At 32.2% G+C, this 23,469-nt stretch overlaps 1 protein-coding gene across 2 annotated transcripts in view; it reads left to right on the plus strand.

Moving 5' to 3' along the window:
• Positions 1-23,469, plus strand: part of PDE3A (phosphodiesterase 3A) — a 313,468-nt gene that overhangs the window by 223,088 nt on the left and 66,911 nt on the right. For both annotated transcript variants that reach the window (XM_003771175.3, XM_031938420.1), the window contains 3 exons: positions 4,910-5,167; positions 10,012-10,166; positions 12,988-13,103. In XM_003771175.3, coding sequence (XP_003771223.1) covers positions 4,910-5,167; positions 10,012-10,166; positions 12,988-13,103 — 529 coding nt within the window. The remainder of the gene's footprint in view (positions 1-4,909; positions 5,168-10,011; positions 10,167-12,987; positions 13,104-23,469) is intronic.

The following is a 23,469-nucleotide window of genomic DNA, read 5'->3' on the forward strand; positions in this document are numbered from 1 at the left end:
AAAAGCTCCTTTGAGAACATCATAATTCCAGGAAAGAAGGGGATTATTGTACTATACTCAGCCCTCATCAAACCTTATCTAGAGTATCACATTTTGATCTGTACACTAAGGTTTAGGAATTGTATTGATAAGTCTGGAGATTAAACAGAGATGAGCAACCAGGATGTGAAGAAGGACCATACCATCCAGGATATGAAGGACTATACCATGTAGATAGTAGAGATGTAGAGATTAAATGATATATTAAAGCATATTCAAAACTCTTAAAATATCAAACAGATGTGATTATGTTATTATTAAAATAGAAGCTAAGACCGAGGTTCATATCCCTTCTTTGATACTTTCTAACTTTGTGACCATGAATAAGTCATTTAGTCAGTCTGATCTTCAATTTTCTCATCTAGAAAAACAGGGATGCTAATAATTTCACTGCCCATATCACAGGGATATTGTGATGTTCAAATGAGATAATATGTACACAATGTCTCAAATTTTGAGATGTCACATACATTTCAGTTACTTTTATTGAGATAAGTATAGTTATTCAGAAATTATAGTTATTTCAGAATACTTCATAATAAAACCATAAACCCACATGAGCAAGTGTGGCAAGGACCTCATAGCAAAGATGATGCTATGCAATAACTATTAACTAACAAGTTGTCTTTCCCTCTTTCTTAATATTTCAAAAATTGGGTCCATTGGAAAGTTAATTTTAAGGTGACAAGTAAATAAAACTTATTTCCTTGATTGAGAGATGGAAAGGATCTCAATCATTTAGGATCTCAGTCATTTAGGCTAATATCCTTATTTTTCAAAGAAGGAAATTGAGTCTCAGAGGTTAAGTGAATCTTTTAAGGACATATAAGTAGTAAGTAGCAGATTCACAAGATATCACATGAGGTCTTCTGACTTTTCAGCATTCTTTTCACTGCATCATAAAACTCCTCACCTATTTCTTATTTGGCATAAAACTTCATTTTCCTACATACTCATTCAGATTTGAATTCCAGATTTTCTATTTTAAGATGGCAATCTGTATTTGGTTGTCTCCTTAAATAGTAAGTAGGAAATCATATTTACATTCTCTTAAAAGTAAAACATAAATGTTTCTATTATCTGAAGGGCCTGTAATGTTTATAGTGCATGGTCATATTACCTTTTTATAGAGAGTGTTTGATCCTGTAAACTATAAAAAGACAATTCTGGTATTTTGTTTAGTATAGTTCTACTTCTTACAAAATGTACTTTAATAGACTTCAAGTGTAGATCCATTATCTAGAACTTAGCTTCTATTTTCAAATTTTACCTTTTTGTAGCCCTGACTTATTGGATATTTTAAGCTACCATCTAAAGTGTTATTAATTAAATGAAAAAATTATCCACAATCTGATGTAATAAAATTTTAATTATTTTTTTCTGAATCTATGACTTACTCAAACTGGGAAATACTCTAGTTGTACAAATAGGTATCAGTCGGTTCTAAATCCCTAAGTTTTTAAGAGCTGCTTGTTAAATGACATACCAAGAACCAACCAGCTAGCACATGGCAGAATTAGGACTTGAGATCAGCATGTCCTGAGCTTAAAGACACCCTTTATGTCCTACACCAGCAATTCTCACTCCATTTTTGCTCACACAAGTCCAGCTCTTTGGCCAAAAGAAATTATAGTACATTGAACATTTAAGTTAGCTACACTTCAGGAGTATTAGGAACTCTCCCACATATTCAGTTTTATTTCACTAAGAACAACCATTTTTTGTGTTTAAGATCCACCCTGTTTGGAGGTTAGCTTTTTTTGTAATAGTCAAGTTTTGTTTGTTTTGTGAAAATAAAATTTACTTACCATATGCTGATTAAGTAAATATATGTTAAATAGTATATTATAAATTTTCTTTTATCTATAATACCATAATAGCCAAAATTGCATGTTAAAATATTCCAACTGTAATCATATAACACATTTCAAGAATTGTAGCCTTATATTATAAAGTCTCTTGTGTGAATTTTAAGGTGATACGTAAACAAAATTAATTTTATTTTGCATACAAATAACTTTGTATATTCATACAAATGATACAAAAGACTATACTCATGAAATGTGTACATGCATATACATGTGTAAAGCCTCATAGATAAATAGAGATGGATAGATGAGATAGATGCACACATACTGAATTAAATTTGTTCTGTTCTTTTATGGAAAAATGGCCAAATCTAAGGTTTTAACAAAATTCCCCAAAACTGAAGTCCAGTAATTGGTTCTTCTTGGCTTACTTGACACGACTGGATATTTTAAAAATCACATATTAACACTTTTTTTTTTTGGTGTCGGTGGTAGGACAGTTCTATTTCTTTGAGCAGCATTATCACCTTGAATGCTATTTGTAGACAGTAGCTAAAACAATTTTCTAGCCCTCTGGCATTTAAATTATGATAAATCCTATTCTTGGCAAAAAGCCTAGAGTTGTTCTGCCTCGGATTTCATACCTCATTGACATTTTTGGCTTAATTTGGGTCTAAAAGTTGTGGTGAAGCTCTTCCCTAATGTGATGCAACTTTTGACTTTTTTGGTTGTGGGATATAGGACAGCTTTATTTTACCCCACAGAAAATGCAAAAAAACAAAAAAAACCAAAAACAAATAAACAAACAAACAAACTCACAGAGGACTCAAGAATAAACCCAGTTTATTATTCCTCTCTCTTTGATGAGTCCTACTTTCCCATGAAGGCTTTCTAAAGTCACTTTGAAGTTAGGGCTCTCCTTTAGAATTAAAATAAACTTAGGATTGCTTAGAAGGGCAATTAACCTTTTTTTCTTTTCTTTTCTTTACTTTTTTTTTTTGCAACTTTTGATTTTAATAAAATTGTATGGTTAAACAAAATAAAAGGGAAAAATCCCCAAAGTCTTGCTTACAAAAAGGTATTAAAAATAGTAAATAACAGTTTTGTTTTATTTTGTTTATTTTTCCCCATGAAAACATATCAGGTTTGAACTTTTAAGTCATTCCTAATTTGGATAACAAACATTTTTTGATTTGACTCTTGCTTTTATTTTCTCCTGAAGACTAATTTTACAAAATCAGTAAACAGAAACCTTTTGGAGATATATAGATTAAAATTTCTGAAATGTTGTACAATACTAGATAGTGGCCCTTGAATAACATTTCAGTTGGTATGTATTTTTCTGATTTATTTATTAAACTTCTGTGAATTTATAACTCTAATTTTGAATTGAAAGGGAATTTTCCCAAAATTTAAGGTCATAGATTTAGGTGAAAGGAAACTTTGAGATAATCAGTTTTGACATTTTATACATGTGACTTTTCCAAGGTCACACTGGGCAAGTTACAGAGCCAGGATTTGTGCAAAGACCTCTAAACTTTAATCCAATCCTCTTTCCATTCCACTTGCATTGGTTAATGTTATGGGAAAATTGGGGGGATAAATACACCTATTACGTGTCTGTGTCTATGTGTGTATGTGTATTTGTGTGTATATAATTTCCCTTAATAATAATAGGCATAGGTATTTATTTTGCATACAAATAACTTTATTTTTATTTTTACTTTCACAGAATATTACATTTGCTTTTAATGTTCACTAGTTTTATGTATAGGGACTATATATAAATATACACATATGTATATTATATATGTTTATATATAATATACTTATCTGTTCAGCTGTATGTATATACTGTAGTAATGAAGAAAGTATCAGAATAGAATTATTTTAATAATTAAAATTTCTGAAGTATGTGTATCAACTAAAATATGATTAGCTGAGGTTTTCATTATTTCTTTTAAGTTGTTTTCAGTTTTGCTTATCCTTTGCTTTTCCAATTTGAGGGAAAAAAGTAGTCAGGAATGAACAAAATTACTGTTTCAAATTAACAGAATGAGCACTGAAAGAAAACAGGGCCTTCTTGGCCAGTTTCCTGGAAGTGTATCTAATTGTTATGGAAGCATATAATGGTAACTGTTTCTAAAAGGAGTAATATTAAGTCTAGTTATGAATAATCTTGCTTAACACTTTCTGAAATCCAGAATATTCAAAGTGAAATACAAAATGCAGCTCTGTGTACAATAGTTATCTTATAGCCAGAAAAAGATAATTTTTTATTCAAAATTTAAATTATGATCTTACAATGAAAATTTAAATAACAGTACACCTAAAAATACTAGCTTTCTTTTCTCCTCCTACATCATGAAAGGAAGCACACTTTGGTGTACCTCTGGTAAGGAAAAAAAAAGCCATGCACAATTCTTACAAAAGTTGGCAAAGAATTAGAAGTGTATTTAAAATTAACTGTCAAAATGGCTTACCATATCTTTTAACAATAATAATAATAACATATAAAACTACTCAATGTAGCTTTTATGTTTATAAAATAATTTATGTGCACTGGAGTTTATCTGCACCCTAAATATCTGAATAGATTTTAAAAATTCAATTATGCATTATTTGTATGATGATGTTATACAAATTATTTTTCCCTTTAGAATTCACTTTACAATGACTATTTTCAAGTTTCCTCTCCATTTCCATGTAAAATGTTCCTCTTTGTCTTTTTGATACTCACTCTTTGTCAGCAACAAGGTTTGGGAATTTTTTTGTGCTATTTTTTTTTTGTTTCTTTGTTTTTAATGGCATATGAGTAAATAAATCTGAGCATGAAAGGCAATTTGGCAGATTATCAGAAATTTGGCATACCCTGAAGAATGTGTAATTTTCTTTTCTCCCTTTCTTTTTTAATAGTAGATAACATGTATATATAATTTTGCTTCTGTAAAGTCACAGCTTAGATAACTTTTAGGCAAAAATGTTAAATTCAATAAAGTGTAATTATGATGTTAAGTATAGTCTTACCAAAATGTGTTTTTGTCTTTTTGTTTATTTTTCAGTCCTCAGGTACAAGTATTACTGTTGATATTGCTGTGATGGGAGAAGCACATGGCCTTATTACGGACCTCCTGGCAGATCCTTCTTTGCCACCAAATGTGTGTACCTCATTGAGGGCTGTCAGTAATTTGCTTAGTACACAGCTGACCTTCCAATCAATTCACAAGCCAAGAGTGAGTCCTTTGGTTTCCTTCAGTGAAAATTATACCTGTTCTGACTCAGAAGAAGGCTCTGAAAAAGAGAAACTCGCTATTCCCAAGGTATGTGCTTATTATAAGTTCCTTAAGGTATTTTACTGTACTTCCCTACTTCCCTCTAGGACTTCAGTGGCTCAAGAAGTACTTGTAGCTTTATAGTAATAACTTTTTGAACTTTTAAATCCATCCGTCAAGAAGCATAAATTAGTGCTTACCCCACGCCAGGTGTTATTTGAGGACCTGAGGTGAGGGTGATTGCTGAGTGTTGGTGGCCCTGTACACCTAGAGGGTATGGGGTGAGAAATTGTTACTGAGTTATGGTAAGATTTTGAAGTGAAAGTGTGAGAAAGGAATATCTTTTCTCCATTTTCTGGATCTTTGTATCAGAGTATAAGAGAATGCCTAGCTAGTACTAAAGAATATAGCGAGAGTTGCAATGTCTTTTTGAAGAAACAGGTCTCAATAACAATGGAAGGAATCTGAGAGGGAGAGATCCAGCATAAAGGAAAGATTATTCTTTTTGAAACAGGGATTCTTGATGTATATTAGATTAGGACATAGGTACTGTAGGCTTGAAAAGAATGGGGATGGCTACTATTACACAAAAAAGTTTTTGTGTGTGTATGTATATGTGAACACATGTAAAATCATTCTATACCTACTTCTATTTATAGTTCTTTTTTTGGAGGTAAATAGCATCTTCCTTTATATGTCCTTTGTACTTAATTTGGGTATTTATAATTGTCAAAATGATTTATTCACTCAAAGGCATCTCTGGGAGGAAAGAAAAAAAAGGAAATTTACATGCTAACATTTTTATATATTTAAAAGGAATAGTAATGTGTACATAATTGATTTGCAGTTTTAGTGTGCAATCATCTTTTTATTATATTATGTTATGAAATACTTGTTTTATTCCATAAAATAAAAATCAAATAAATAAAAATTTAAAATAAATATTAAAAATTCAAAAAAAAGAGAGAGAAGAATGGAAATAAGCAAATGGAAAAAGGAATTGAGATTGTTTAATCTGTGGCGGTAGTGAGTGGTAGATAAATCATTATTTCCAAATACACAGTCTCTATGGGGTAGTGTTTAGTGACAAAGGCCAAGACAAAGGTCTTAGCAACTGGCTTCCCTCCACCCCGCATGAGCAAGAAGATAGTGTTAGAGAAGCAGAAATGAACACATGATCTAGCAGAGTAATTACCCCATAAGTTTGTTTGGCTGGAGTGAAGGCCTGGTGGATATGTTTCAGGAGGTAAGAAGAGAGATCCTATTTTCTGGTTCTGATGCCATACAACTGAGACTGGCCTGTCCCTCTGTAATTATATTATGTCATACAATATATCACAGAGTTTTCTTTAATTTGGGGGGGGGTATTTTTAACATCACATAATCTAACTTGATACACCTTCATGTTCATCTATACTTAAATGCCTTTGGACTTTACTGACTTCTTGATAATAAATAATACCACAGTGCCTCTATATTCCAAATCTTACTAGCCTAACAAATAGAATTGAAAATAACATGCACTAAAGAATGACAACCATAGGATTTTATTAAAATTATCAAATGTCTATGATGATGTATAAAACAATGTCAGAAATGAACTGATCATGTGACAAGGTCTATTGCTGAGACCAATAGTCCTTCATAAAAAAAAAAAAAAAAAAATTAGTCAGTCAGTCAATGGTGAAAGCAATAAGGTCTTTTATTTGCTGGATTTAGGAGAATACCTAAAATGGAAGGCTGCATCTTAGAGATACCTAAAGGTGTAGAAAGCAAGGAGAATAGGGGCATTAATGCATTATACTTCTTCACAGTGGGTCTTTAACTGATACCTCCAAAGCAGAACTGGTGTGTCTTTTAGGGGCCTCAATCTTAACAAGTCAAATAATAGCAGGAAAGAGTTTGTGATGGTCTTAGAAGCAGGTGTTTTTGGAACATGGCATATCATTGTATCAAATTTTCTTGAGACTCCTGAATATATATGACTTTAGGGAAGCACAAATGGCAGTAAGACCAGATTAACTTTATTATTAGAACTAGTTAAGTATTTCATAAGGAAAAAGGATTAAGGATGATTACATGGTTTTATTCTTTTTTTATTCCTAAGTCGCAGAATAATAATAATAATAATAATAGCTAACATTCATGTAATGCTTACTATGTAATATACTGGGTTAAGTGTTTCACACTTTATTGTCTTATTTGACTCATATAACAACTTTGGGTCAGAGATGTTATAGTTATTTCCATTTTATAAATGAGGAAACTGAGGCAAACAGAGATTAATATTTATATCTATCTATGCCTACCTCCAAATAGACTGGAGAGGGAGCAGCAGGCAAGAGGAAAGATTACATCTAGGACAGAGAAAGACTGGATCAGAAAAATCAGAGATTTTCTTTTGGAGTATGACAGCAAATCACTTCCATGAGTTGGTTTTCAATCATTTTTTAATATTACACTAAAAATTACATTGCAGTTCTTTTAAGATGTTGATTTAAATTCCTAACCATTATTTATAGCATCCTTCCAATGTCACCTGCTCTTTTTTGGAGCATTTGGACATAGATAGATATAATGATTAAGTGTCATAACTTAGGTTCCCATAAAACACATGAGCTCAAACAATAAGTATCAAGTATCTATTATATATCAGCACTCTTCTGGATGCTCTAAATACAAGTACAATAAATGAACAATCTTCATTCTCAAGAAGTTTACATTCAAATGGGGGAGAAAAGAAGTGAATATATAAGTCCACACTGAATAAAAATAAATACAACTAAATAAAACAGTTAACAACAATTTAGTTTAAGGGAGAAGGTACTAGCAGATAAGGGGATAAGGAAAGTCTTGAGTAGCATGTTGAAAGAAAAGAAAATGTCTTTGAGTCAGAGCTAAAGAGGAAGTACATTCCCGACATGAGGGAAATAGTAAGGCATGGAGTTCAGAGATGGAAAAGTAGTGTGAAAAAACCAAAATAGAAAAAAGGCTAATTTGTCTGGTATCATATTTGGTTTTATAGAGAGCAGTATATAATGATGATGGGGCCAGGTTGAATGTTATGGAACAATGGAAAGAAAGAAGGAACAAAGGAAGGCAGTAAAGAAGGAAGGAAGGGAGGGAGAGAGAATTGAGGAAAGGAATGAAAGAAATAAGGAGAGGGAGGAAAGAAAAAAAAAAGATGAAGGGAGATTTAACCATTTAATAAATTTTATGTGTGGTAGATGCATGACTATAATGCAATTTGAGTTGTTAAATTGTTTCTTAATCTATTGATTTTTAAGTGAATATTCAGAACTTTTAAAGGCATTTATGCAAGTATTCAAAGACCATTGCTCCTATTAGATTCCTGGTGTGGCTGTTTTCTCACTTTTAGATAAACTAATTTCTCAACAGCAATTCATACATTTATAAACTGTACAAGTGTGGCTGAACTATAGGTCTATCAGGAATAACCATTAAGAAGTATAGATGCAACAAAGGCCCAGCCACTCTGAATGCTATTTTTAGTAGATCATAGTAGTAGAGGATGATCACTTTAATTTGAAATCCTAGGTAAAATATAGTTTTCTAGAGAAAGCCTTTCCCAATCTTTCTTAATTCCAGTGTGTATTTAGGGTTGCCTTCTGTTCATTTTTTTCCTATTTACCTTGTTTATAACTTGTTTGCACATATATAAATGTTTGTATGCTCTTCCCCATTAGACTGTGAGGTCTTCAAAGACAGGAACTGTCTTTGTATCAGTGCACAACACCATATTTGATATATAGTAGGTACTTAACATATTTATTGACTGAATGATTTATTGACTAGCAGTAACTCTTTCTATGTGAGAAGGATACCAGTCCAATTAATATCAAAAGCTTGTTTAGCATTACTGTTGTCACTTACAGTATTAGGGAAATTGGGACGAAAAGAAGAATAGTTTAAGAGGAATCAATGAGAAATGAAACATAGTATGAATTGTTTTCTACTTGTTATTGCTTCAAAGGAAGGAGGGTTTTTGGCCAATGAGATTCTTTGTTTGCTTCATTCTCCCATTTTACTTCTTGTAGTAGGAATCATAATAGCTGACATTTACATATAGAATTTTAGGATTATTAAGTGTTATACAGATTATTTCATTTAAGCTTCCCAACTATCATGTGAGCTACACACTAAAATATTTTTATTAGTCCCATTTTTTTCAAATAAGGAAACTGAGGCTCAGAGCAATTAAGTGACTTTACTTTGATCACAAAGACAACAGAACTCAGAGGTAAGCTTTAAATTCTAAAAACTATGTCCAAAACATTGTCCTGTCTTTCATCTATCCAAAGCTAAGCTACATTGGCAGGAGAACAATAAGACTTATAGAATAAATCATGCCAAACATATTTTATGTTCTCTACCCTGTTAGCCAGCATGTTTAAATGAAGGAATTTAGAGCAAATTATTTATTAAACACCTTGCCATCCATCACTTTTTACTAGGTGTTGTAAGTTATCTAAACCATTCCCTAAACTTTGTGTTCCTTTGGGCAAATATTTACTTGAATGTGGTATGGACCACATACAGGCTTAAATGATATTCATGTCCTCTTCCGGCTTTGCTTTGTCACCTCAGAAGTCATAGAGGCTATTCTGTGAATCCATATGTGTTTGGACTTTGTTGAGCCCCTAAATTCACTTACATCTCATATTTTAGCTTATAGGTTTCATCATTCATTTTTACCAGAAAATTGTTTTTCATACCTATTGGAATGCCCTTTGTTTTTTTTTTTTTTTTTTAACTAGTGAATATTCAACCAAAGTTCTGTGTGTACTTTTAACAAAAACCTCTTAACCTTATGATAAGATACATTTTTAATATAGAAGAATGTTCAGTAACAATTGTAATCCTCTTCTTAGCGCCTGAGAAGGAGTTTGCCTCCGGGATTACTGAGACGAGTTTCATCCACTTGGACAACCACCACCTCAGCCACGGGCTTGCCAACACTAGAGCCTGCACCAGTGAGGAGAGACCGGGCTGGAAGCAACAAATCTCAGGAAGCACCTTCATCCAGGTTAGAAAACTTGATTTTTTTTTATCCTTTGGGACAATTTCAAACTTCTGGATTCTCCCCAAGTGGTGATTTAACGAGAATGGATGCTTTCAAAGGTAACTTGGTAGGATGCTAGATAGGGAGGAATTAAGAGCTAAAGTTTTACTGTTGTGGTTTTTTTCAACCCTAAGAAATCTTAAGGTATGAAGCGAAATGATTGAGTTTCTTATCCATAGAGCAAATTGGCATTCATAAGGTTTAATAGCTTCAAAAGAACAATCTGACATATCAGATAAAGAATAGAGTTCCTTGAGACTAAATGGATTATAAATAGCAGAAAGGAAGCTAGTTAACTTGCATTGAGACTAAGGATTTGCTCAACTAAGAGTTCTTTTATTCAATAAAACCACAGGTCCAGTTATTGTCTTTGTATTGCATAGGATTTTAGATTTAGAGTTGGAAGAACATCATAGAAAATCTAGTGTGAACCCTTTCATTTTCTAGATGAGAAAATTTAGGAAGATTCTAGTGATTTGTTTAAAGTTTCAGAATAAGCAGTAGAACAGTTATTTGTTGTATAAACACAGGTTCAATGACAGAAGTAAGTCTTTTCCATATGCTACACTGCCCTCTTCTGTCCCTATTTCAAATCTCTATTTCATAATTCTTAGGAGAAAAAAATTAAGCTCTTTACAGATTGATAATATATAAATACATGGTAATATTGTTAGCATTAATTAAAATAATTTATAGTTACCTTAAATTTTTCTATATTAGGAGAAATAGCCTCTAAACCAATTTTATTTAGTCTCTTCCTTGATTTCTTGCCCTATCAAATTTGATTTCTTTCTTTACTTATTCCCCCTTAAAGGCTTTGGGCAATCCATAAGTAAATAGTTATTAATTGACTACTATGTATGGAGCACTATGCTATGCCTTGTAGATGTAAAGATAACTAAGGAATAATCCCGGCCCTCAAGGAGCTTAAATTCTGTTAAATACTATTCTCCTGAGAGATGACTTTGCCAAAAGAAAATATAAGGGCATAGGTAATTTATATCCTAGAAAAATAGTCCATGGGGAGTTGAGAAACTGCAGTAAATGTCTAAACTTCAATATATCTTAAAAGCATTTGTCTCTCCCAAGTATTATAAATGCAGCAAAATTAATAAAAACTAGTGATCAATAGCTGATATCTATATTATACTTTGAGGCTTGAAAAATGTTTTATTAAAATCCTCATTTTTGATCTTCACAACAACTCTCTTAATTATGTATTCATTATTATCTATATTTTATATATGAGGCAACTATAGCTCACAAAGGTAAAGTGGCTTACCCTTAGTTACACACCAAATATGAGGGTTGGGATTTGAATTCAAATACATCACATTATTTGTTATGTTATCATTTCTGATATTTTATAATGGTGTTTTTTTGTTATTCTTACTCCAGAGTCAAACTTTTGAAAGCATGCTCATATTTTAAATACATTGAACTATGGAAGTCATTAAATAGGGAAGTCATATTAGCTTTTAGAATTAACTTTTATTATTTCTGAAGTATTGAAGAATTCTGTTAATAAAACTATGGTCTTCTCTGTGGCAAAACCTATGGCCTAAACTAACACTGAAGCTTATCTATGAGGCATATCTAAATACAAAAGAGAACAAGATCTACTGCACAGTATAAATTAGATGAATTTCCTTTGCAATGAATTTTGAGTTAAGTGATAGAAAAATGAAATGACAAAAGAGAATGTTGTATGGACATATTTGGAATAGATATCTCTATTTCAAAAAAGTCTCTGATTCTTCTGATTCCCAAATTCCAAGCATAACCAAAATGTCTGGTGCTAAACTTACAGAAGACAAATTAAATACCACCAACTATAGATGTTTCTCTGACAGGTTGGTATAGTGGAAAGAACGCAGGATTTAGTATCAGAGGACTTGGGTTCAAATTGTAACTCTAACATTTACTCCTTATATAACTTTGAGGAAGTGACTTACCTTCAGTTTTCTTACCTGTAAGATAAAAGGGTTGGACCACATGCTCTCTAAAATATCTTCCAGCTCAACAATTATACTATTATCTCATTTTATAACTGTTTATACTACTTTTTTCAATATTTGTTATATATGTTTTTGTCATACTGCTGATTTGTTTTAATTTTATCAAAACTACATCTCTACTATTATAAATAATTTTACTTTTTCTAGGAAGAAAATGAGAAAGTAGATAGCTTAAAAGTGAATAATGTCCTTGACAATGAAATGAGACAAGAAGTTATCTTATATTAATTCATAAATTATTGAATTATTATAAGTTTTTTTGAATAAGCTGGTGAGCATAATATTTTAATGAATCATTAGTTTTTTTTTAATGTTAAAGAAGAATCCTATCAGAATAGTCAGTTAAACAGAAGTGACAAAAGAGAAATTTGGGAATTGACAACTGATAAGAGTTTTTCAGTGACAATGTTGTATTGTCAGTGTTACTTTTCAAAAGTGTTTCTTTCAGGTCTATTTTGAATGACATAATTATTGAGACAATGCAAAGAGAGATTTTAAAAATGTCCTAATCTTTAGAGAATATGTTTATCCATAAAATAACTTTCCTGCTTAATGTGTGTGTTTTTATGACTGCACTATTGGTTCTGAAATAGATGTTGACTTTAGAAACATTTCTTTATGATGTTATTAATGCAAAATGTTTCTATCAGAAATCTGTGTCCAGACTAATTTATTAGGCAATCCATTGGGTGAATCATAGTCTTTCCAAAAGAAAATTTGTATCAATAGCTATTTAATAGCATCTTTTTATGTCCCTTAAAAAACAGCGCTATTAGCCCCGATTCTTGGAATTTAATGACGATGACCAAAAGCAGGTCCTTCTCTACATCCTATGCTGTCTCTGCAGCTAGCCATGTGAATTCTAAAAAGCAAAGTCGACCAGGTAAGCAAATCATTGATCAATAGGGTTTCAGTAGAATGATTTTTCATACAGCTGTCATTTAAAAGTCTCATATAGCAAATTATGAGAAAAGATAAATGTATCACAAAGTTCTGACACATTTTCAGAACTGGCCAACATGATATTCTGGGTTCTAATTTAACTGTTTAAAGTGAAAAAAAAAAGCCAAATCTTTTCATATATTACCACTAGTCAATTAAATTCTTCACTTAATGATGGTGTGTGTTGTATACTTGGAATGTACTTTACAAGATGTCATGTTCTAATACCCATAGGACAAATTATAGTTAATGTTCAAGCTCAAGATTATCTTGAATAGTGTCATCTTCTAACACAAAGGACATGATGTGCAGATGATCTATTGAGACCACTTTGAATTTTTTTTTGAAAAACATTCTTTAGATGAATGATACTAATTACTAGTAATGTACCAATACATATTCAAGGAAATGCCTACATATCCAAACCACTTTTAAAATAGTGTATTTTTAAGATAAATATATTTTCCTTTCTCGTTGTAATTTGTCTACATGAAAGAAAACATGAAACTTCTTGTTTAATTAAGTGATGTCTCTGTGATTTTGGCAAGAGGAGTAGATCAGAAAACCTGGTCTCAAATTCTGTCTGTGATGTTATTTGATTCATTTAAAACACAGTTTTTACAACTACATAAATGAGGAAGCTGGACTAGATATTCTCTGTTATCCCTTCCATCTCTCAATAGTGTCTCTTGCAGGATCTTTACATGGACAACAAAATTGTGTAAAGTAGAACTTTGGAATTATTTCTCACCTCTGAGATTTTTTCTATGTCCACTTCAAGAAAACACTTCTTTTAAGGAGAGAGCAAATGCTTATAATATGATATTAATAAACATTATAATTCTTCCCGACATTTGGCAGTTAGTATAATAGGTTTCATAAAACATCACATTTGTATCAATGCATATTTTAGTGATGAGCACATAGCACTTGATGATTAATTATTTCTCTCATATACAGTTATACTTATGGGTTGGGCCTGCCTGGAGAAATCCACTATATCTCAAACTAGAATAAGAGTAAGAGAAACAAACCATACGATTTGATTATTTTACCTTTATATCATAAGTGACCCTGCACATCATAATTACTGAAGAAAGAAAAAAGATAAATGACAATTGAAAAATAAAATTATAAAGTTTTTAAATTTGCAGTAAAAAAAATAGCACTTCTGAAATTTTGCTTGGATCCTAGAAATTTTCTGCCTGTAACATAAAATTCAGGTTACATCTACTAATGGATTAATCATCTTAGATTGTAAGTTTCTTGAGGGCAAGGGCTATCTTTTGCTTCATTTTATGTCCCCAATACTTAGCATAGTGCATGGTAGATGCTTAATTAGTATTTATTGGTTAATTTTTTTTATTGAATTAACCATTTATTAAACTCCTATTTTCTTCCAGGTACTGTGCACAGGAATATAGTAGTTCCCCTTTCCTGCATCCCCTCTCCCCCATCTCCTCTCACTTTTTTATAGCCTAGCACTTGGTCCTAAACTATATATTTAAAATATATATTCCTTATTCTACTGCATATACTCATCCTTCCTATTTACCTTTTAGGAACACCATTCATAAGATGAGACAAAGTTTTATTGTAGGTATATAGTTTCTAATTTAGAGGGATAATACAATAGAACTCACATATTGTGAGGGCTAGCAACTTTTCCTCTGAGGTTGTCTACCTATTCTTCTGAAAAAGTCCTGTTTTTCTCAAGAAGATGGAGCCAAAAAAAAATGCCCCTCAAAAGGTAAAAAAATCAAAAACAATCCTTTCAGGTAATAGGAAACGGCATTATAATCTAAAGAATATTAGATTTGGAATCAGAGTATCTGGGTTTAAATCTCTGCTTTGCTCCTTGATATGTGTAACCTTGTACAAGTGAATTTTCTTTTCTGAGCCTTAAATACCTTCCCTTTAAAATGAAGGAAATGGATTTGGTGATATCTGAAGTCCATTTTAACTTTAGATCTTACAAACCTAAAAATTTTAAAAGATATTCAATTTCTATTGGTTAAATAACACACACACACACACACACATACACACACACACACACATACACACACATACAATGGTTTTCCTTATGAAAAATGACTTTTCCAGTTTTTGTCAAAGAATGACAAATATTCCCTTTTCTTTATCTGTTTTGTGTATTTTAGTCCTAAGCAAAGGTGTCATAGCCAAGGCATAATACTTTATTTTTAAAAATCAGGTGAAAGAATATACATTAGCGTAACATAAACTTGAATATAAAGACACAGGTTGGCACCCAGAAGAATCTCTCCACTGCGTGTGTCAATTTGGAACTAATAATATGTGGTGTTCTCTTCTTTTGTAAAATATGATGGTTCTCTGGGAGCAGGTTTCTCAGGGAGGTTTTCTGGAGGCAGCCTTAGTTTCAGTTCTATGTAATAATCACCTCAAATACAGCCAGGAGTTAAAATCCAATCTTTTATTGTTTCTTCCAAAATAGCCCAGTTAGTTTTCTTAGAGGCTCCTCTGCTTGGTTCCAAGATCTCTTTGCAGCAGCAGCTTCAGCCTCCAGCTCTCTCTGAATCTTGGTTCTACCCCTAACTGAATTCTCTCTCTCAATCTCTTCAATTGACTCTCTCACTGACTCCTGGCTCCCAATATCTCCAACTCTTCCTGGAGGCTTCTAGCTTATATAAGCTCTCTAAAGGTGTGAACTCTAAAGTGTGACCTCTAATTTATAAACTCTCCCAAAGGTGTGAACTCCAAAGGTGTGAACCAATTACATAAGCATTGTTTCTATCAACTCTAGTGACTTAACACCTTATAAGGATTCTAACATTTTTTATCATCTTTGTCAATTTGTTAGGAATAAAAAAAAACTTAAGGGTTGTTTTGATGTGCATTTTTCTCTTAAGGGATCTTAAGGGACCATTCTTTCAACATGGTTTTTAATAGTCTGAAATTCTTAATCCTTAGGTTTTTAAATTTTATATTTTGTAAGCATTTGGAGTGTAATTAAGAGATAATAAAAGTAGAATAGTAAATAATTTACTTGGAGAATCTTCATTCAATAACTCAAATAATTATATACACTCACTAATAAACTCCTTAATTTATTGACTGCCTTCCTATGCATTACCATCTTTAAAATGTTACAAGAACCTTTGCTCACAAAATATATTTCTACAGGATGCATTTTAGGCATCTTACTAGATCTTTAAACTTTCCTAGATGTTTCAATTTGTTAGTGATGTTAGAGAGAATTTTTTCTCCTATACTTTGGAGTAGATGGCTTCCAATATCCATTCTAATTCTGAAGTCTATGATTCTGAGACTTAAAATTTAAAAACAACAGCTTGTTTTCTGACATACTTCCATATTCTGAAATTTCCTTCCTTGTTCTAATTGTAGAAGAATCAATACCATTCTTTTTCAATACCATTCTTTTTCATCTGTCTCTAAAGACTCATGGAGAGTACTTTTTGTACTTAGCATCTCTTCTCTTAATTTCCCTCTTTCCCCAAAGTGGGGGTCCCTCTTCCTTTTGAAAAAAATGAACTCTCTTGAATGAAATAAATTTAGAAGTTGGGACGTCAGATAAAACTTTTTTTTCCTTTTACCTGTATGTTTTGGTGATAACCAAACACTTCTTAGCATTTGTTTAAGTAATAAAAAAGCATTTACTCCTTCCCCCAAAAAAATTTCCTTTATATAGAATTAGTCAGGGAATATGCCTATCTAAATGCAGAGAGGCCTATTCTTAATGAGATATGATCTTAGAATAATGAATTATCATGGTTACAAAAATTTTCCTTTTCCTAAAAGTTGTATGGAAACTTCTTGAATAGTATAATCTTATGGGTATAAGATTTATTCCCTTGTTTTATCTAAGCATTCAGTTTAATTAAATCTCTCTTTGAATTATAATTTCTTCTGACTTGATATAATAAAGGAGAAAAACAAGGCTAAGGGCTCATGAGCCAAAGTTTTGAAGTATGGCCAAAGACTTACCTGTAACTGTTTTAGCTTTCATGGTCCCAAGTTTGAGGGATAACAGATATATGTAAACAGAGAGGAAAGGGGAATAGATAAGAAGAAAGCTATGTATAGAATTGGAAAGAATACAGAAGTAGAGCTGAAAAAGAGATAGCCTAAAGACTAAAGTAAGGAAAAACAAACCAGAGATAGAAAATGGGCTTAAAGTAAAAAGTAAACACACTAATAGATAAAAGAAAAGCTTCCTGACTGGGGAGGTACTGAATCTGTTATTTGTACTTAAAGGATTTGGCTGCTGGCTCAATCAATCTGCATTAAATGTTCTGACTACCTCACTCTTCAAGGAACTGCAATACAGTAACTTGTTAGCTAGTCAGAACTACAAGAAACCTTTTGATTAAAGGACAGACATTATTCTTTTGAATGTATATTTTCAATTTAATTTTGCTCTTCTTGCATACAAATCACTGAATATATTGGGCTACCATTGTCATAGAATTTTTTTAACTCCTCTAATTCTTATTTAGTAATCATTTTCTCAACTCATAAATATGTTTTACTTATTGGCAAAGCTTACAACAATGTCTTTTCTGAAAGTTAAACTTATTTTTCCTCACTAAAATGCTGAATTATGAGATTTTTATAAACCATAAGAAAAAATTAATATCTTGATTTATTATTTTTTAATTTTTCTTTTAAATATCTATTTTTTTCCCCCAGAGAAGACTGAGAACTAACCAAGCCATTTTTCCTGTGAAAATATAACAGAAACTTTTATTTATCAGCACTTCTGGTTTCTTTCTTGTTCAATTAAACTTGGACCGAGAAAGTTTTTACAGCAAAAAAACAGATGGAGTCACTTAAATAATTTCCCTCCAGAATTGTTTATCTTCTTTTGATTGCTCAGTTACTTGTGTCATGACACACATTTTCTCATGCTCTCATAAATAAGGAATTAAAGGCTACATTACCCAAAGAATTTGGAATTTTCTCTTCTAGTTGCTTTCTTTAAAATATTTTCTTTTTATATATTTACATACAGGACAGCTTGAATCATAGAAAGATTATATTTTGTTAGCTGTACTTTTTCAAAAAGCTTATTTTAAATTGGCATAGAATAGAGATAGAGATTGAGTCTATGATTTTATTGGTCTAAGTAACTCCCAAATGAGGAAACTCCCTTTTCCAAAGCAGGTTGGAACTTCCTTGAAAATTAGTCTTTGAGAGCTGCCTGGAACGCTGAAAAGATAAGTCTTTGTCCCAAGGTCAAACTGCCAATGTTTGTCCAACAGGACTTGAACCCTGATCTTCCTGGCTTTGAGGCAAGCACTCTAACCAACATACTGCATTACTAATATAAATCTGTATCTCCTCATTTATATGAAACATATTTTTCATCATAAGAAGGAAACTTAGGAGGTCATGTGCTCTAGCTTTCCAATTTCAAGCTGAGCACACTTTCAGGGGCAGAGATTGGTAACTAGACCTATGATTTCATTGATAGAGGGGAGTGTCAGTAAGAAATATATTCTTCTATTATAGGTTGTACTAGTGAAAGTTACTAGTGCAACTTTCTCAGAAAATTTGTATTCTGTGTCATCTAGATTACTAGGAAGTTGTGACTTGTTTGTGTTCATATTTTCAATATATGTCAAAGAGAAAGGGATTTAAATAGAAGTTTTCTTAGCTTTAAAGTTTCTCCTTATTATCCCAAGATGTCTCTCCATACATAAGCTACCTCAAAGAGATAAAAATGTATGTTATTTGTGAAATTTTTTTGGTACTTTTCCTTTTTAAATCTAGTTTCTAGTGATTCTGATTTTCTAGATTTAGTATCTCCCTTATATTTTTTGGCCTTGTCTGTTATTTATAATTAGAACTGATGTAGTGCTTTACAATTTATGAAGTGTTTTACAAATAGTATCTTATTTGATCCTTACAACATCCCAGGGAGGCAGACATTATGATCATCCCCATTTTACATGTGAGGAAACAGGGACAGTTCTGAACATTAAGTAGCTTGTGTAACTCACAAAATTATTAAATCTCTGGATTTGAATTTTAGGTCTTCCTGACTTTCATGTCTGGAGAGCTATCCACTAGGCTTGAAAGAATTCTTCCTATTTTTGAAGAATAGTATATGTATTTTATATTCATTTTAGAAGTAGTGCTCTTAATATAGCATTCCTCATGATTTCTAATTTAATTTCATTATAATGAAATACTGAAACAAAGTCAGGTAATTTTCATAATAAAATAGTAAAAAAATACCTTTATATAGTACTAATAAAATTTTTTTGTAACTTTGATCAAGTGAATTCATTCAACTGTATCTTGGTCTCTTTTCCTACAAAATCAAAATATTGTTTCTTTTCATGGTGTTGTCAGGATCAAAGTTTGTTAAAATGTTTGAAATATTCAGACAAATAGAACAACCAACAGACAGAGGAGCAAAGCTATTCCATCTGGCACAATGTTTGTTTTAATTTTAGTCCTAGGAGGCAACTTTCTGGAGACTTGAAGTCTGCTTATTTGTTTTAAGTTTAGTTAATACACCAGCTCCAAGTACTGTAATAGACTTTAAAAATGTTAGAAGAACTAGCAACATTTCTCTAAGGACAGGAGCTGGCAAGTACTAAAAATTAGCAGTGATAAGATGACAGAAATTACTAAAAGACTTGAGAAAATATGCCATATCAGAGAAGCACTAGAGAACATTCTTTCAGGCTGTGAACTTTAGTTTTGTCAAAGGTGGCAGGAAATCACTTTCCAAAACAACAACTTAACAACCAAGTGTTTAGAGAATTAGTAGAAGCTATGCTTATCTTAAAGAATTGAAGGGGAAGGGATGCATTTGAAATGACATTGTTCTAATGACCCTTAGTTTAGTAATCTCGGGACCAAATTTTATCAAACTGTTATGGCAAAATAAATGTTTCCCTGGCAATCCGGAGTCTCTGTCTGGATAAATATGAACTAGAGTTTGTAAGAAATGTTTCCTGTTATAGGATTCTAGACTGTGAGAGAATGCCTAAGGAGAAGGTAGACCAAAAATTATCATTACCCTTAAGCTGAAATCAGAATTAAAATATAAATTATCTTATGATACATGTGAGTCATGAAGAGCAATATAAATATGTAAAAGCATAAAACAAAAATAAATAGGCCTTGTATGAGGAACCAGTAGACTTGGACTGTAGTGTCTTCCATTTATTTGTTTTATCATTTGGGGCAGTATGAGTCTCAGTTGGCTCATCTAAATGGAAATAGTATTTTATTATTATTATTATGTAGTAGAAGGAGAAATAATTTCATGAGATCCTTTCTCATTCTTTGATTCAGTAACGTAGATGACTACAAAATAATTCAAGGAGGTTGTTATTATTCCCGTTAAGGTAAAATAAGAGAATATAATCCTTTATAATCTCAAACTTCACTCAATTCAGGCAGAAGGAGTTGTTAGGTGAACATGTTCCTTTTTCAGTCTTTTAAGACCAAAGGAAACAAAGCAAGCCCAAGCCTATTTTTCTTTTCATGGGACCAAAAGACTTGAGAAAAGTGAAATGTGTGAACAAGCTGGCATATCCTTGAACAGAATTGTGTTTTAATCCAGCTGTTAGCTAACCACACAATATGCTTTGTTGGGCACACAATTTAGGCCCCAAATTTCTACTGAAAACTGAGAATAAAGACTCATCCCTGTTAATTTTTGTTTGTAACACATATTAAATTCATGTTTTGCTATTCAAAAACAAAAAATAAATGCTCATAAATTCTTTTCTATGAACTTTTATTTTTAAGAATATCTATGTCTGCTTTGCATTCTTAAAAGTCATTTCAGGATATGAATTTGAAGGAATCTTTTTTCTAATACAATGCTTCTTAGATTTGCGATTTTTTTACTTTTTATTATTTTTAATATTTCATATTTCATTTACTTTGAAATTTCAATTTTTTTTGGTATTTCAGTGTAATTGCTTTTCTTTTGTGGTAGAAAGGATATTTTAATGCTTTCCTCCAAGAAAATTGAACTAGTTCTTACTTAAAAAGGTATTAAGACAATTTCTAAGAATCAATTACTTCAGGGCACTAAAGGTTTAGGCTATTAAAATAATTTTCTGGTTAGTTGAATTCAAAGTAGTCTTAAGGAATTTCAGGTAACTGTTGACAACAAAGGCAAAGAAGCTTTGCTGAGCCAAACCCACTTATTGAATATCTTTCTTCTACAATGGCTCAGTAAATTTTTTGTTTATTGTGAGTACTATGTTTTATTTACTGTACTATGTTTTGTTTACTATGAGTACTTTATTCCCTTTCCCCATATCTAACCAAAACTTCTGCTTGACTGACCTGAATCAAGCCCAACATTGAATAGTTAAGAGAAGAAGATGGTAAAAGGCATGTTAGAAAATAAAGCATAGGTTTGAAAAATGAGTCATATATTTGAAGATGTCTCATATTTCTATCAAAAGAGAATTGGAAGTTTCTGAATATGATGAGAACACAAAATAAAAGTTATCACAAAATAAAGTTAACAAGATTAGAAACAACTGGTTTCTTATGTATCATGAATGAATGAGGGGAAAACATAAGCATTTACTATAGGCAAATACTGTGCTAAGTACTAGGGAAACAAAGTAAGCAAGTCTTTCCACTCAAAGAATCACACATTCTAATTAGAGGAGAAAATATATATAAAGAAGCTCTGCTGGAGAGCAGATGGAAAGGCCTAGTTGTACCTAAGTTGCTATTACAAACTAATCTTGCAAGACTGACAAATTTTGGATGTTTCATTAGATTATTTGGATTTCAAGTATAACAGTAAGTAAGTGATAAATGTTGCTATGTCAATAAAAATGGGAAAAGCCTGGTTCTAGTAGATGTTTTCCTATACATTTAAATGGGGTGAGTAGCCATCTACTCCATTAGTAGATAATAGTTTACTTAGAAGGATTTAACTCAGGACTACTGGGGAGGGAGGAATAGGCCCAAGGGTTACTTAGAGAGATTTATCTGAATTTCTTATCATGGTAGCAGGTAATGATGAGGAATTGGGGTAAGCATACGTTTAAAAGGGGGAAAATGACAAATTGTCAGTAAATTGGGAGATCAAAACCTTCCTGCAATGCTGCCCAAGCCAAAAACAAAATTAGAAAAATTATAAATGTTGAGACTTTTGGGAGTCAAAATGATGGAGTAAGTAGTAAATCATTATAATTCCTGATATTCACCTCCAAACAGTGATAAAATAATACTTCCAAACAAAATCTGGAACAACAGAACCAGTAAAAAGATGAATTGAAATATTTTAGCCCAAGAAACTTGGAAGGTCAGCAGGAAAGGTCTGTCTTGCTCAGCTAAATGGGGAATGCATTCCAGAACAGGAAGCTTCCTAACAAGCCAACAGCAAATTCCACCTCAGCAAACCAGTGAAATATACAAAACCCCAGTGGGTTGAGCAGGCAAAATTCAATACCGGGACCCTCATATATCTCTGCATATCCAGAGGAGCTGGCAGACTCCAACTCTAAGAATCACCATTTGCTTGAGGGTAGCCTCAGATAAGCAATTAACCTCTAGCAGCCACTTGCTTCTACACAGCCCCAGGGAAATAAGTAGACACCAATTCTGTGGGTGCTTAAGCAGACTGGCAGCCACCAGAATTGGTCTACCATATGCTTCAGTGTAACCCTAGGGAAGCACAGAAACACCCCTCTGGGCTAAGCAGATGCCAGACACCACTGCTAGGATCCCGGCTCAGCATCAGGTTATCTTCTAGACTTCTACAACCTCCAGGACCCCAGCCAACCTTCACATCACTCAGTCAGCTCAGTATCAGATGTAAGGGTCTCCCATGGACCTCAGGTCAGCATCCAGGACATGCAGTTCCTAGTACAAAAAATCTGAGATAGTACTCCTTGGGAGCAGAACTCAAATGTAAAAGAAAGGAGCTCCCCCTTTCCCTCAAAAAAAAAAAAAAAAAAAAAAAAAAAAAAGATGAGTAAAACAAACAAGCAAACAAAAAGTTGTCTTTTCTGTTACTATAATTTTTTTTCCTATGGTCAAAGACATAAACTCAGAATAAATGTCAAAACACCTCTGGAAAAAAAACACCAAAGAGAAATGGGGAGTGGTCTCAAGCCCAAAAAGAACACATAGAAGAACCTCAAAAAGAAGCTTTAAAATCATATAAGAGAGATAGAAGAAAATTTGGGGAAAGAAATGAGAATGTTGCAAGAGAATTATGATGAAAGAGTCAATAGCTTGGGGGAAAAACAACAACCAAATGTAGGGAACTATCTTATTCAACATGAAAATAGGAGAGAAGGTGATTA

Source organism: Sarcophilus harrisii, chromosome 5, assembly GCF_902635505.1.
Source record: "Sarcophilus harrisii chromosome 5, mSarHar1.11, whole genome shotgun sequence".
Lineage (NCBI taxonomy): Eukaryota > Metazoa > Chordata > Mammalia > Dasyuromorphia > Dasyuridae > Sarcophilus > Sarcophilus harrisii.